The sequence below is a fragment of the Mauremys reevesii genome, linkage group 22, assembly GCF_016161935.1.
Source record: "Mauremys reevesii isolate NIE-2019 linkage group 22, ASM1616193v1, whole genome shotgun sequence".
Lineage (NCBI taxonomy): Eukaryota > Metazoa > Chordata > Testudines > Geoemydidae > Mauremys > Mauremys reevesii.
Genome location: NC_052644.1, coordinates 16,921,407 through 16,937,657, shown reverse-complemented (window position 1 = coordinate 16,937,657; position 16,251 = coordinate 16,921,407). Strand labels below are relative to the sequence as shown.

The window sequence follows — 16,251 nt, the reverse complement described above, 5'->3', positions numbered from 1 at the left end:
TTTTTACCAGAAAGAGAACACGGCGCCAGGAGGATCCCCAGGCTGCACACACAGAGCCGCCACCATGTCGCCATGGGGACACCCCAGGCAGGGACCTGTAAGGAGAGAGCAGGGAAGGTTAACACTCCCCAGACTGTGCAAGGGGCCAGCAGTGCAGGGAACATGCCCCATCCATCATCCGACCTGACCCACTCTGCTCCCAGCCAGAGCAGCTCCCCAGGGACAGGAGAGGATTTCACCCCACCCAGGCTGCCCTGCCACATGCCCAGGCCTGGAACTAGGAATTTCCATCCCCAGGCAGTGCCATGTATCCACCTCCATTTCCTCCCCTTGTCGGTTCTCTGACCATGTGTTGGTGCAGTTATCCCCTGATATCAGTGCAGGGGAAGCCTGCAGCAGAGCAGGACCACTGTGGTACCCACACCGCTGTCCCTGCTGCAAAGGGGGCCTGGCTCTGTGCCTGCCACCACCTCGAATAACACAGCGGATGAGTGACCTGGGGCTCTCCACAGCTAACTGCATTGGGCCCTACAGTGTGAGCTACAGAGTCAGGCTGTGCAGCTGGAGCTGCGACACTCACATGCTGTGTGGATCAGGCCCAGAGGGGCTTGTCTCATACACTGGCTGGTGGGTGACATCTGGGCACCTTTGTAGAGGGTCAACTTGGCTGGAAGTCACCCATTTCTATAAAGTGATGCTGCCAAGACATACAGACGGGGTGGCACTGGCTGTTAAAGACACCCAGGGGTGCTGTCTGATGCCTGCTCCCCCGTCCCAATGGGAGACAATCACATCAATAGACATTACATCAAGATACAGTGAGGAAGGAAGGAAGTCAGAAGGGGCCATCTCAGCTCTGCTCAGACCTTCAGGACTCCTGTCTCCAATTGTCTGGCTCTCTGTACACAGAGTCAGATTGGATGGTCAGAACAGGCTCCTCTGGCCTTAACATCTGTGAATCCATTTCTGCTTCACTTCCAGCTTTCTCCAAGCCCATCCATCATGTTCATGGTACATTGAAAACTGTACAGGAACTATAAACTGGCACTATAAATGCTATATGGGTTTTCTTGGTCCTGCTGGCAGGCAGGGGTCTCTGTAGGGAAGTGTGCAATCTAGGTCAAGGAGCAGGCAGTTCTACAGAAAGCAGCCTAGAGAAAGGTGGGATGACCTGGGCCTCTCACTCTTAGGGAGCAGCTTGCTTTTTCTCTCTCTGTTTTGGGTCCTTGTGTGTTATCATTCTAGATTCTAAACAATAAAGCTGTGTTACACTGCGACCTTGCAGCCAGAGGATTTATGATTTTATCTAACTCCTCCGTGTGTGCTGGGAACATAACCATGGGTTCCCTCTGTGACACTACACCCCATATTCTTCATAGTGATATTATTATGATATGATTCTAGCATAATTGTGATGCATTTTATGCAAGACAGGTCATGTAAAATGTCATTGGAAAAGTTAAGATTTGATTAATACAATTATTTTATTTGTATGCATGTATCACTTTTGTATATAAAGTTATGAACATTGACTATGTATCTGTATTTCAAATGTGCTTACTCTGGATGACACCCACAAGTATCCTTTCAAGTACAACAATGAAGAAGTCAGGAAGTGCTGATGGCCCATCAACAAAGACAATGGACGCTGGGAGAAGTTAACCTTTGTGTGAACCTTCCAGACAGCCTGTAGTAATGGCTGCTATGACTCAGCAAGGTTTGCAAGTGCATCTGACCAGGCAACATGACTATGAACTCCATTTTGGGATGTCTGTATTTGCCACAAACTGGTATGGGAACCATGTTTAAAACAAAAGGTTCCTGCCATATGCTAAAGCTATATAAGGCAGGGAGGGACATCATTGGTCGTTCTTCACTCCCCACAGAAAGGGGACTCCTGGAAACACCCGACAAACAAAGACTGAACTGGGAGAAATGCTGGATCCAGGCTAAAGGGATTTCTAGCCTGTGTATGAAAACCTGGGAAACCCAAGCTGCAAAACAAACACATCTTGTGCCTCAAGAATCTGCAAGCCTGCTTGCACCATTGGTTAGTGTGAAAATCTACTAATTCATATCCAATCTATCTAGTATGTTAAGCTTAGTTTGCATTTTTGTTTATTTGCTAGGTAATCTGCTTTCATCTGTTTGCTATCACTTATAATCACTTAAAATCTGTTTTTGTAGTTAATAAACTTATTTTATTTTTAAGCTAAACTAGTAAGTTTGGAGTCAAGTGCTTGGGGATCTTAGCTCAAGGAGCAGGTGTTTTTGCATTTCCTCTCCACACTGAGGGAGGGCAGAACTCTATGAGCTGACGCTGTACAGTTCCCTGTGCAGTGCAAGACGGTATAATTTTGGGTTTATATTCCAGTTGTGCGGGTGCATGTCTGGGATGCTGGTGGTTATCTTGGCTGTAACCTTTCTATTGTTGGTTCATACAGTGGCTGAACAGAGAGCCTGCATGTAACTGCAGCTGGGTGTGTCCCAACCTGTGTGAATGCTGGTGGAAGTGTAGGACCGGGAGCAGATCTGCAGCTTGTCACAGCAGCACAGTGTAAGAGGGAGCCCAGGCTGGTGGGTGAGAGAGCTCAGTGGTACCCCCATCCGAGGGGGGAACCCATGAAACCCTTCCCCAAACAAGACTCCCTTCTAAGACCATCCAAGGTCACTTGGGAATAACATGTTGTTCCTGAGGGCAGGGTTAAAACCTAGGCACTATAGGCAGATGCCCTGGGCAGGGTTAAGTTGTAGGTTTTAAGGAGCAGCCAGCTTCATTTCTCCCTGTATTATTGTTCTGGATTGTTAGCATTAAAGCTGACTTACACTGCACCCTCCAGCCACAGAATTTATGCTTTTACCTAACTCTTCTGTGTCTGCCGGTAGCATAACAATGGGGACCTTCTCCCCAACAAGACCTCCGTTCTTTGCCTACCCAAGGTCACTGGGGAATGCCATGAACTGCCAGAGAGCAGGGTTAAGGCCTAGGCACTATAGGCCTATGCCCAGGGGCCCAGCAGACTCTTGTCTTGTGTTTAAAAGATGATATAAGTTCCCCAGTTTCACGTGTGAGGAGAAAAGCTCACAATTGCGCCCTGGGTTTAACAGTCCCAGCAACATCTGCCTGAGTCTGCAGAGAGCCATGGCACGGAGCTCCAAGAGGGGAACTGCCCCATGCAGCTCAGAGGGACGTTTACAGCAAGCCCCACCTCTGGGGGCCCTGCCAACCCCATCCAGCAGGGACTGTGTGTGTGTGTGTGGTAGGGGGGAAGAGCACTGGGGACCCATCCCCCCACCAAGCATCTCTGTAATAATCTTGGGGTTCATTAAAAACAGTGAATGAAAAAGGAATACAACTTTTATTAAAAATAAACTAAAGAGTGTCTGTGGTGATGAACTAGTGAGCACAGCTACACTGAGTTCTGCACCCCTGCAACCAGCCATGGCTCAAAATTTATATATTCATCATACCATACCATGCTCTAAATTATAATCTTGCACAAATGTATCTCTACAGCCAACACCCTGCTGCTGAGGGAAGTAGTGAGGGTGAGGGGGGGAAATCCTTGTCGATGCCCCAACCCTTCTGGGGGTGAGAGGGGGCCCATGTGCTGACCTGTCTCTCTAGGAGGGGAAGGTGGATTCTGTCAGTGCCACTGCAACAGGTAGGGGGCAGGTGTATGGGGACCCCATGTCGGTGAGAGCCTAGGGCCCGGCATTGCCTTAATCCAGCCCCACCCTCTGCAGAGCTCCTAGCCCCTTCTGGCATAGGAAGGAGGGATTGGAGTCAAACGCACAACCAAGTGCTTTCTGTTATCATTGCACCTCCGGCCCCGCCCCAGAGCAAAGGGCGAGCATACATTTCTGGGCCATTTTACTACCTGCATGCCCTTGAGCAAAGCGGGGCTCTGAATGCCAGAGAGCCAGGGCACTGGGGATTCTTGGAGTATGGTAACAGTGGGGATTTTTTTTCAGGAAAATTTTCTTTTTATTCAAAAGTTTTCCTAAAATAGTCCAATATTCTGACAAAATGACTCACAACAAAACAATAATGGGTTTAACTGATTTTCCAACCAATCTATTTAAAATCAAATGGAAACAAAATTATAAGAAAAAATAAGTTCAGCCCCTATTTTTTTCCTCCCTAAATGCCAAACATTTTTCATTTGGATTCCATCAGACAGGAATCAAAATGAATGTTTTTTGATGTGAATCATTTTATTAAAAATTTTCTAATGAAATGATTTTTTTTGTTGAAAATTTTCATATAGGTTTGAAAGTCACTTTTCATGAAAACATTTTTGATGGAATATTCTTGACCAGTTCTAGTTTCCAGCTTCTTCACAGGACTCTTGTTCAGCCTAATAACACAGGGTAAAATACTGAAAAAACACATAAGACCCATTGACTTTCAATAGGAGTCAAGAGTCAGATCCACAAAAGGACATAGACAGATTAAAGGCTAACTGCTCTCAGAGCACCTACTAGTTCAGTTCAGGCCCTGCTCTAAAGACAGCTGGGAGCAGGTGAGAGAGAGAGAGAGAGTGGAGGCATGTGGTCAGAATACCTAAGAGTCATTGCTTGAAGCATTCACCTGCGCTGTAGGAGAACCAGATTTGATTCTCCTCATCTGCCTGATTTGGGGCAGGGATTTGATCCCAGGTCTTTACCATCCCAGGTGAGTCCCCTAGTAACAAGCTGTGGGGTAAGTCTCCCCTGTTGGAGGTGGTCCATCTGGATAAATAATTTAATAGTTATTGGAGCAGGGATTTGACCCTGGATCTCTCACATCACATCCCAGCTGAGTGCCCTGACCCTGGGCTGTTGGCTGTAATGCAGGGGGACGGGTTTATCTCTCTGGCTTTGTGCAAGGAAGGGCTGATCAAGTTTAGTTGCCTAATTCCAGGTGAGGGTTTACTGGAGGCATCTCCCTCCAGCCCATCAGTCAGGCACCTAAGGTCCAGATCAATGGGAGTGAGGTGCCTAAATCCCTTTGTATATTTGGAACCTAAGCCCTGCCCCTTTTCCCCTGCATTTCACTGGCTGGCTTAAGCAGCTGCCTGCTCAGCGTGCTGGCTTCTGAGGGGCCCTTTGGTAGGTGCCCAGCTCTTCCCAGACATTGTATGGGGAGCCTGCTTGCCAACTCGGGGCTGTGAAGTCTCCTAGACAGCATGGCACCTGGGAGTCAGGCCCTGCAACCCTGTGACTCCAGCCCTAAACTCCTAAATCACTTGAGTGGTGTTGAAGGTGTTACCCACCACCCAGCGAGTTGGAGCCCCATCCCGACCTTCCTGCAGATGAACAGTCTGTGAGCTCCAGACCCACAATAGAAACCAACACACAACACCACCCAGAACAGCTCTTAAACCCCCAGAGCTTCCTGGCTTCTGATCAGCAAATCCAGCTCTCCCCAGATGAGCATAGTCCAGCCAGGGCCCTTATGGTCTCTCTGCGCAGGGCAACTGCCTGGTGTTAGAATGTGTGTTAACAACACTAACCACTTAGGGTGAAATCCTGGTCCTTGGTCTCTACAGAGGCAGGAATTCAGCCTCAATGTAGACACGACGTGTCATGTGTAACATGGTGTCAGCTGGTTGTGGATCACCCTAGAATCTTTCCCTTGGGCTGTGAGCTCTTTGGGGCAGAGACTGTCTCTGTTCTGTGTCTGTGCAGCGCCCAGCACACTGGGCCCCTTGCTCCAGGACTGGGCCTCAGGTGCTACCACAATAACAACACTAGAATGACTCCTGGGGGTCACCGTGGCCAGCTGACACGACGCTGACCACAGATGTCCTTTTCCACACCATGAGCAACAATGTGTTCAGCACAGTGCTCCTGAACCAGGCTAGTTATTGCTGTAATGTATGATTTGCATTACGGTATTGACAAGGAACCCCGATCAGGGCCCCACTGTGCCAGGTGCTGTACAGACATGTACAGGGTGACTAGATGCCTGTTTTCAAGGGACAGTCCCATATTTAAGCCCTCCTGCAGATGTCCCATATTTTCAGTCTCTCTCCCCCCATCAGTACTGGCAGGTCATGCTGGTAGCTGGATCCCTGCTTGCCAGCCGCTCGCCCACCAGTAGTGAGTGGGGGGTCCAGTGGCTGACAATGGGGGTGGGGGTGCAAGGGGTGGTGGCGGGGCAAAGATGCAGTGTGTGGAGCCTGCCACTCCCCTGCCAGTTCATCAGCACAGCCCCCGCTGCATGCCAGTTTTCAGCCATCAGGTCCTCACCATCTCCCTCCTGTTTCTGGCCAATACTGGCTGCACACTGCAAGCTGCAGTGACTGGTGAGTGCGGGCAGGTGCCAGGCAGCGGCCGCTTACGTGTCATCACCACTGTTGCCCAACCAGCGGCCCTTTACATGCTCCCCCTCTCGCTGTCCTCTCCCTGCTTTGCCTCTTGCCCCCGCCTCCCCAGCCCCGCTGCTTCTCCATATCCCCCCTAGTGGGACACATCCTGTTCCCAGCACTGCGTGGAGAATCAGCCCCTGGTCAGAGCACTCAGCTCACCAGCAGCCTGGCAGGCAGGCTCCTTTCTTTCCCTACTGCCTCTGGCTGCACCAACGCTCTGGCTCGGAGCTCTGGCCAGGAGGAGCTGAGCCCTGCATGTGGCAAAGCCCTGCACAGCACTGACATGGAGAAGCCTCTCCAGCCCTCATCTAAGCTCTGGAGTGGCAGGTGGGGGGGAAGCAATTGCCAGCCTGTTCAGGCTGCAGGCTCCACAGCAGCCCCCAGGGCAAGGGCTTAGCACCCTCATCACACACACACCCCACCCTGGGTCTCTAGGCACCCTGCTCTGCTGAGCCACCTCTCTGGCTGGGTTTGCTGAAGTCCCTGTAATCAGGTTCCAAGGGCCTGGTGCATAATGCATCCTTAGGGATTAACCCTTTCCTGCGTGTTCTGTAGCTGGGGGACAGGAGGCAGCTGGGTTATGTCGGTGGCCAGTAGCAGCCTGGAGGTGTTAGCTGCTTTTCAACACTATGTGGGCAGGAAGGGACAAGATGCTTCCAGCCACAGGGTAGGGTAGGAGGGGGAAGAGAAGAGCTCTGCAAGGACATGCACTAGGTCATCCCTTCCCCTCCTCCTCCTCCCCTGCAGATGGAAGCAGTTCCTATCTCTTCCCCCCACACAGTACATAAAGGTTGCTGCTGGCCACATTCTGGTGTGAATCCTGGAGGGTGGGCATGTGACCCTGCATGCCCCCCACCCACATATTGCCTCGGGAAGACACAGTGCCAGGTACCAAGAGAGGTGGGTCCATCCCAGGGGCCCAGCCAGGCATGGAGGGCAGAGAGTGAGAAAGGTGTACGGGAGTGGGGGAGAGGGGTGACACACCCATGTGAACCCTAAAGCCTTAAAGATAAGAAGGCAAATAAAAATAATCCTTCTGCACAGTATTTCTTTTTAACAAGGGTTCAGTGAACTTGATGTTACTTTGCACATTTGTATGATTGATTGCTATGGAACTTGCTTGAATACAAGTAATTTTACGAGGTATCCCATATTAAGTACAGGGAAATATGGTCACCCTAGACATATAACAACGACAGTCCCTGCCCCCACGAGCTCAGCATCTAAATGTCAGACAAGACGCAGCCAGTGAGTGAAATAGACAAACCCGTCGGTGGTGAGGGGCTGGGAGGACAAGGTAACAAGACAGAAGAGGGAGCATAGCAGGGAAGCAGAGTCCCAGCTGGCCGCTAGCCTAGCCAGCACCAGGCAGCAGCGCTAAATAGGCCCCATGGCGAGGTAGCTCCAAGGAGCGATTTTGAGGAGGGGAAGGTGGTGGCTTTAGGAACACTGGTGGGGAGCTGTTCCCGTGCATGGCGGCAGCGTGGGAGAAAGTGCAGAGGTGCTCAAGGGCACAGGCCGACATTCAAGACTGCCATTGTTGGCAGAGCGTGAGCTGAGGTCTCAATGAACTACTAGGTCTGACAGTTGATACGTTATCTAACACCACACATCCCTCCAGCACAGACCAGGCCTGTGTGTTCAGCCTCCTGTGCTGGGTTAACACATGTTCTAACACAACATAATGTCCTATAGAGACGAGGCTTGAAGGTTCTGAGCCCAGCTAGGCTCAGCTACACCTGATTGCCAGACTGAGCTCTTTGGGGCAAGGACGGTCTCTCTCAGTCTGTATGTGCAACACCTGGTACAATGGGACCCAGGTCTTGGTCGGTTTGTTTAGCACATGGCACAATAGGGCCCTGATTTCCATCATGGTCTGTGTAGCATCTGGCACAACGAGGTCTAGATCTCGGTTACAGTCTATGAAGTGCCCAGCACATTGGAGCCCAGATCTCAGACAGGGTCTGTGCAACACCTTATGCAGTGGGGCACTGATCTCATTTGTGATCTGGGCCGCACCTGGCATAATGGGGGCACCAATCTTAGCTGGGACCTCTAGGTGCTACTGTAATAAACATAATAATAAAAACCAGGGAGGCACCTTCCATTTAGATCTCTGAGCCACATGACACCCCCCCACCCCCCCCCACACACACTTCTGGCCTGGCAGCCCCTCCTCCTAGGGGCATTGGCAGGGCAGGGCTGTGAGGCCCTTTTCAAGAGGCACCAAACCACCCGTTCACCCCACCACACCCTCCAGGGAAAGGCCACAAGGAACCCCAGCTGGCCACACCCTGCAGTGAGGGGGTAACAGGCTGAGCAGTGAATCACACCCACCATCAGGAGTTCCCCAGCGCTGTTGAGAGGTGGGAACAGGCCATGGCAGTGGGGATGTATTTCCAGGGTGCCGGAGTGTGAGCAGCCATTGAGAGCAAAGGAACAGGGTAATAATGGGGAGGGACCTACCTTAAGGATTCAGTGTGTCCCAGGAGATGCCATGGAGCGAGCCAGGAGTCCCAGCCCCAAACAGAGCGCTCAGGGAACTGAATAGACGTGCTGGGGCAGATGGGAAAATGGATCCCAGAGCTGTGTGTGAACTCTGACCAAGGGAAAGTGAAAGCTCCAGGGCACCTGTTACACATTAACCTGAGTATTACAGCAGAGTTATTATCTGGCCAGGATCCAGGGCAGGTGTTCGGTTACTTGTGGTGACACAGTGAGCAGTGAGGAGTTTATGTGCCACTGGGTTCCTATTCATCCCCCCATCACTCAGGAGGCCCACTGCAGGTCAGCACTGAGTGCTGATACTCCCTGTCCCTGGATCTGCTCCCTACTCCCATCCCATCCCCTTTTCCCACCACCAAGCTGCCCTTCCTGTCCCAGCCTGTGCAGTGTTGTGGAGGTGTTAGCAGGGTGGGGCATGCACAGGAAACAGCAGCCCAGGGATCTAAGGTTCGGTGCAAAATAATGCAAGTAGCTTGAACATAGGACAGGAGTTGCAGGGTGGAACAGCGCCAGTGACTTGTAAGGAGTCGTCGTTGTGACAGTAGGTGCAAGTGCTTCTACTAGGGGTCATGAGTACACTTTGAACCCAGGATCTCCCACTTCACAGCACAGGCCTCTTCCACTTAAGCTAAGGAACAAGCTCCGTTAGTACATCTTATCTGTGTATTATTTGGATAACCCGGGATGGGTGGGATGCAGCAACTGAACCCAAGCCCAAAATGCATGGGTCACTACCTCTTGGCTAAAGACAGAGCACTTACTGCTCGTGGACACTCCATACACCTAATTCCTGTTCTCATCCCTACAGGAGCCCAGAAAGCCACAGTGGGCTAGCAGGGGTTACGCATGGGACCTGATCCAGCTCATCCTGTGTCAGACCCTGGTTTACAACTGGCTGGCTGCCATTCTGGGCATGTGTGTGTGTGATCCAGGCACACCTTGCCCGAGGCTGTTGGGAGCGTTGGCCCAGTGACTCACTCTCTGATGGAAAGGGAGGCTGTTAGAAGACAGGTGTCAGCTCAGGAGCCCTGCAGCAGTTCAGTGTCCTCCAAACTAGCCATTTTCAGCATGATGTCTTCTAAGGAGCAGAGACCCTTCAGAACCAGGGGTTCATTCACAGGCAGGCTCTGACCTTAGCCCTACTCCCCTCCTGCTGCCCCGTCCCTCCTGGTCACGCTCCTCTGGGCTGACTCTATGCCTCTGGGCTACTGTTATGAGGAAGGTGGGTGGGGATGAAGCATCTCAACTAGGGCTGTCAAGCGATTAAAAAAAATTAATTGTGATTAATTGCACTGTTAAATAGTAATAGAATACCATTTATTTAAATATTTTTGGATGTTATCTACATTTTCAAATATATTGATTTAAATTACAACACAGAATACAAAGTGTACAGTGCTCACTTTACATTTATTTTTATTACAAATATTTGCACTGTAAAAAAACCAAAAGAAATAGTATATTCACCTAATACAAGTAATGTAGTACAATCTCTTTATCATGAAAGTTGAACTTACAAATATAGAATTATGTACAAAAAAACCGCTGCATTCAAAAATAAAACAATGTAAAACTTTAGAGCCTACCAGTCCACTCAGTCCTACTTATTGTTCAGTCAATTGCTCAAACAAGTTTGTTTACATTTGGAGGAGCTAACGCTGCCTGCTTCTTGTTTACAATGTCACCTGAAAGTGAGAACAGGCATTCACATGGCACTGTTGTAGTCTGTGACGAAGTGGGAATGTTCTTAATGTTTTCTCTGAATACTGTTTGTGTGCCTCAGTTTCTCCTATGCACTTCTTAAGTATCTAGGTGTTGGGATAAGGGTGTGTGGTTGTTGCACAGCCCTAGGCAGGTGTGATGCTCTCTGCACAGAAAATGGCTGACACCCTGTCTCCTGGCAACTGATGGCCTGGGCCTCTCCCCTGCAATGTGCCAACTGAAGGTGTTGGAGAGCAAAGATCAGGTGGCCTCCTGGCCTCAGAAAGAGACAAAGGCCAGAGGACGGGCTGGAGGGAGTTTCAGTTTGGAGCTGGCTGGGGAGATGAGGGGGAAGGGGAGGGAGGCGTGGAAGCCCAGAACCTGGGTCTGGGCTCCCCACTTTCCAAGATGGACCTGACTGAAGGGTCCTGTTTTCTATACCTACAAGCTCTGTTTTAGATTTTATTCTTGTTATCTAATAAACCTTCTGTTTTACTGGCTGGCTGAGAGTCATGGTGAATCGCAGAAAGTGGGAGGTGCAGGGCCCGGACTTCCCCACACTCCTTGATAGTGTCACAAGATATTTATGTGCCAGATACGCTAAAAATTCATATGTCCCTTCATGCTACAGCCACCATTCCAGAGGACATGCATCCATGCTGATGACCGGTTCTGCTCGATAATGGTCCAAAGCAGTGGGGACCAATGCATATTCCTTTTCATCATCTGAGTCAGATGCCACCAGCAGAAGGCTAATTTTCTTTTCTGGTGGTTCAGGTTCTGTAGTTTCCACAGCAGAGTGTTGCTCTTTTAGGACTTCTGAAAGCACGGTCCACATGTTGTCCCTCTCAGATTTTGGAAGGCACATCAGATTCTTAAACCTTGGGTCAAGCGCTGTAGCTATCTTTAGAAATCTCACATTGATATCTTCTTTGTGTTTTGTCAAATCTGCAGTGAAAGTGTTCTTAAAACGAATGCATAATGGGTCATCATCCAAGACTGCTATCATGAAATATTTAGCAGAGAGCTGGAGACATACAATTCTCCCCCAAGGAGTTCAGTCACAAATTTAATTAAAACATTTTTTGTAACAAATGTCATCAACATTGAAGCATGTCCTCTGGAATGGTGGCTGAAGCATGAAGGGGCATACAAATGTTTAGCATATCTGGCACATAAATACCTTGCAATGCTGGCTATAGAATTGCCATGTAAACACCTGCTCTCACTTTCAGGTGACATTGTAAATAAGAAGCAGGTAGCATTATCTCCCATAAATGTAAACAAACTTGTTTCTGTAAGCGATTGGCTGAACAAGAAGTAGGACTGAGTGGACTTGTAGGCTCTAAAGTTTTACATTGTTTTGTTTTTGAGCACAGTTAAGTAACCAAAAAAAAAAAAAAGGAAAAAAAAAAACCCTACTGGGGCCACCCAGAGGATTCAGGGGACCTGGGGCAGGGCTGGCTCTTTGGTGCAATTCAGTGGTGAATCCCTCTCGGAGGGAAGGACTCACCGCAGAATTGCCGCCGAAGAATGAAGCAGCAGCAGTAGAGCTGCCGTTAATCGCAGTTTTTTTTCTTTTTCTTTTTTTTTCCCCTCGCCACTTGTGGTGGTGCTTGTACTCACCGGGCAGCACTCCGAGGCTTTGGCAGCACTTCAGCAGCGGGTCCTTCACTCACTCCGAGTCTTCGGCTGCACTGAAGGACCCTCCATCAAAGACCCGGAGCCCAGAGCGAGTGAAGGGCCCGCCGCGGAAGTGCCGCCGAAAAACCGGAGCGGCTCGCGGGGCCCCTGCGCAGCCCGGGGCAAATTGCCCCACTTGCCCCCCCCCGGGTGGCCCTGAACCCTACATTTGTAAGTTGCACTTTCATGATAAAGAGATTGCACTACAGTACTTGTAATTTAACAGTGCAATTATAACTGCGATTAATCATGATTATTTTTTTTAATCGCAATTAATTTTTTTAGTTAATTATGTGAGTTAACTGTGATTAATTGACAGCCCTAATCTGAACCATCCAGTCAGGCTCCTATAGGACCTTGCCTGTCTCTGAGACTCAGACAGTGGGAGTGCTGGGATCTCTGTATCCACGGAGCTGGGATCTGACCAGCACACAGCCCGGAGTGTGAGCGTCTCACCAGGACCATGTACACCTGCCCTGATTCACATTTGACTCCAGAACAGCAATTCAAGGCTGCACCCAGGTGTCACTGGGAATCACAGCATCCTCCCAACCAGAGGGGGAAGCTCTCCCAGCAATCTGGCTAATACCTTTTAACCCCTAAGAGGTTGCAGGGGCCTCATGCAGGACAAAGAACAGGATGGAGGACTGGCAGATTCCACCAATGAGGACTTAAACATGCTGCACTCTGGGGCAGGTGGAAAATGTTTTTTTGTTTTTTTCCCTATGGAAAACTGAGATTAATTTCCATTCAAACTTTCAACAAGAAAATGTAAACTTTTCATTAAAAACCTGAAAACCCGAAAAGCGGGGGGAAATGTTTTAGCTGTAAACTTCAAAACAATGAAATATTGGTGAGTGGGGGTGGGGTAGAGGAGGGCTAGTTTTGCAGTGAATGCTTGAAAATGTCCAAGGAAAACAAGACACTTCACACTGAGACATACACATAAAGAATCGTTTAGTCAAAATCTAGTCTTTTATCAAAAAAGGTCTTGATGTAAAATTTTCAGCCAACCCTGATCAGAAACTGGGAAGCCCTGGGGATTAAAGTAAACCACATTAAATCCCTGTGTGGTGCTCTTATTCAGAATTAAAGTGGACTTAATTTTCTTTATCTCTGTTTGGGTGCGCCAATCAACTTCAGCCCTGGGAAATCTTTCAGACAAAATCTGGGCGTTTTGGTCTTCCCACTCCTGCTGCACATCTCCCTCTTCCCTGCTGTCATCTGCCATTTTCCTTTCCCTGCTAGCGGCTGATCCCAAGGCTGCTGTCCCAGTGGTGCAGGACTGTGGGTCTCCTGCTTGGTGGTGGCCCAAGCAAGCAGCGTGCCTGGAATGATGATGCAGCTATGAGCTTGGTAAGAGGTGCACAAGTGTTTGTTACTGGGCAGGGGAACAGAGGCAGCTCCCCTCCTGCTGCTGACTCCAAAAACACCTTCACTTTCCCCAGGCAGCAAAGGAAGCACCCTTGTCCCTGCCTGTCCTCTCAGGGATACTTCCTTAGTGGAGGGGGCCGTCTCCCCTGGAAGCAGCAACACCCTTTAGGGCAGGGGCAGTCAAACTTTTTGGCCTGAGGGCTGCATCGGGTTTTGGAAATTGTATGGATAGCCGGTTAGGGGACGGGGTCATTATCTGGCCCCCATCTCCTATCTGCCCCCGCTGGACGCCCCATCCAATCCTCCCCGTTCCCTGACAGCCCCCCGCCCCCCCCCCCGGGACCCTGGCCCCATCCCCGCCCCCCCACTCCCGGGCCCCTGACCATACCCAGACCCCACTCCTGACTGCCCCCACTGCCCCATCCAACCCCTCCTCTCATTCCTGACAGCCCCCTGGGACCATTGCCCCATCCAACCACCCCTTCTCCCTGTCCCCTGACTGCTCCCGAACCCCTGCTGCTGACTGCCCCCACCTCCCCATCCAACCCCCAATATCCTTCTTGACTGCCCCCGGAGCCCCTGTCCCATCCAACCATCCCTTCTCCCTGTCCCCTGACTGCCTCCTGAACCCCTGCCAACCCCCCCGTCTTCCTGACTGCCCTCTGGGACCCCTGCTCCCATTCAACCTCCTGTTCCCCCAACCCCATCTACACCCCCGCCCCCTGACCACCACCCTGAACTCCCCTGCCCTCTATCCAATGCCCCCACCCTGAACTCCCCTGCCCTCTATCCAGTGCCCCCTTACCGCACTGCCTGGAGCACCGATGGCTGGCGGCTCTACAGCTGTGCAGTCTGGCTGGAGCTAGGCCACGCTGCCGCCGTCACCATGAAGCACAAAGCACCGGGTCAGGCCGGGCTCTGCAGCTGCACTGCCCCAGGAGCTCACAGCACCGCTGCCCAGAGCGTTGCACCGGCAGCGGAGACAGCTGAGGCTGTTGGGAAGGGGGACTGTGAGGGAGGGGCCAGGGGCGAGCCTTCCAGGCTAGGAGATCAGGGGCCAGGCAGGAGGCCAGATGTGGCCCATAGGCCATAGTTTGCCCACCTCTGCTTTAGGGGCTGTCTGTGAATGTGCCCCATAAACAGATCCAGCCAGCAAAGTAATTCAGGTGCAGTATTTTGGTGATTCACACCATAATTTATGGATTGTCATAGTTTCAGTACAAAACCTGTTTTAAAATGGGCTCTTCAGTGCACGACTCCCATAAAGCTAGACAGCTCTTATTATTTGCATTGTAGTGACATCTATACCTCGAGTCACGGGCCAGGGCCAAATTGTGTGAGGCACTGTACAAACCTTGAACATAATAACAGTCACCCCCATGTAGATAAGCAGCAATATGTGAACATTTAAATGTCAGATGCCCAATGTAGTCTTTTTTTTAATGTAGGCCAGTTGATGGTGGAGATAACGAATTCCTTCTCAATGGGTTACACAATTATTCACTTGTCAGCAATAGAATATTGGTGATTAGAAATCGTGGCTTCTACCCTTAACTCTGGGAGGGGAGTGTGGCTTGTAGTGGTTAGAAATAGGTTAACTCAAATTGGGTTAGTCACTCTGAAAGGTGGGACATTGTGTCATATTAGTCATTGAGAGTAGAGGGTTTTTTTTAGAGACCTGGGTCTTCACTGTCTCTCATTTTGCCTTGCTACTTTTTTTATCATATTAAAATGTGGCAGCTTCATCATTATATACTTTATCATTTTATAGTGCTTTTGAAAAACAAATATGCCATGTGTTGACCTAAAACCGGTACTCTTGGAATTCCTATTATAGAAGCAATGGCATATACAGCTGTGGATCAGATCTCTGGCTGGATCTTTCCACCAGAGGAGTATATAGAAAAGTGAGACATTCCCCGGGGGAAGGTGGGGGAGGGATTCACCAACAAACCTATATTTCAACAACTTATCACAATTTCCAGAACTAAAAATTGTAGAATGAGAACAACAAACAATCCATCACTTAAAGATTATAACCCTGGTTTTGTTTTATTAAAACTCACTCAGAACTGCAAGATATTAACCATTCTTTCCACTGTCAAAACACAAATGACTTTAACACAACCCTACCTATAGTGTAACTACCGTTGCATCCTAATCCAGACAGAGTCCAGCCCCTGATTATGTTTTGCTTCCATGCACTGACAAGACATGAGATTGCCCATTACAGAGGGTGGGAAGAAGGATCTTGGGGCTAACACCCAGGGCTTCGTGGATTCCTAGGTTCTATACCCAGCTGTGCCACTGACTCATTATGTGAGCTTTGGTAAGTCCCCTTTTGTCTGAGTGCCTCAATTTCCCTCTAAAGCTGGGGAAAATAACATTTGCGTGCTTCATACAGGTGTTAACAACCAGGGCAAATCTGAAAGGAAGCAGACAAGGAAATGACAACATACCATCATGTGCACAAATCCAGTGTCTGACCCTACAATAACAAAGCAGCATGTGCAGCCCTAGCACCTAAAAGACAACCACAAAATAAACAAGCCAGAAGAAGCAACATTATTGCACTCACACACAAAAAAAACCCCACAACACTGTAAACCAGCACTGACATTCCCAAAGATAC

The 16,251-nt window shown here is 49.8% G+C and overlaps 1 protein-coding gene across 1 annotated transcript in view; it reads right to left on the bottom strand.

Annotated features, from left to right (window-relative positions):
• The window catches only part of LOC120388759 (butyrophilin-like protein 9), a 35,353-nt gene extending 26,464 nt beyond the window's left edge, over nt 1–8,889 (bottom strand). The window contains exons 1-2 of the mRNA XM_039510830.1: nt 8,823–8,889; nt 8–95 (exon numbers count right to left, since the gene is read on the bottom strand). Coding sequence (XP_039366764.1) covers nt 8–74 — 67 coding nt within the window. The 5' untranslated portion in view covers nt 75–95; nt 8,823–8,889. The remainder of the gene's footprint in view (nt 1–7; nt 96–8,822) is intronic.
• Between the last annotated feature and the right edge of the window lie 7,362 nt (nt 8,890–16,251).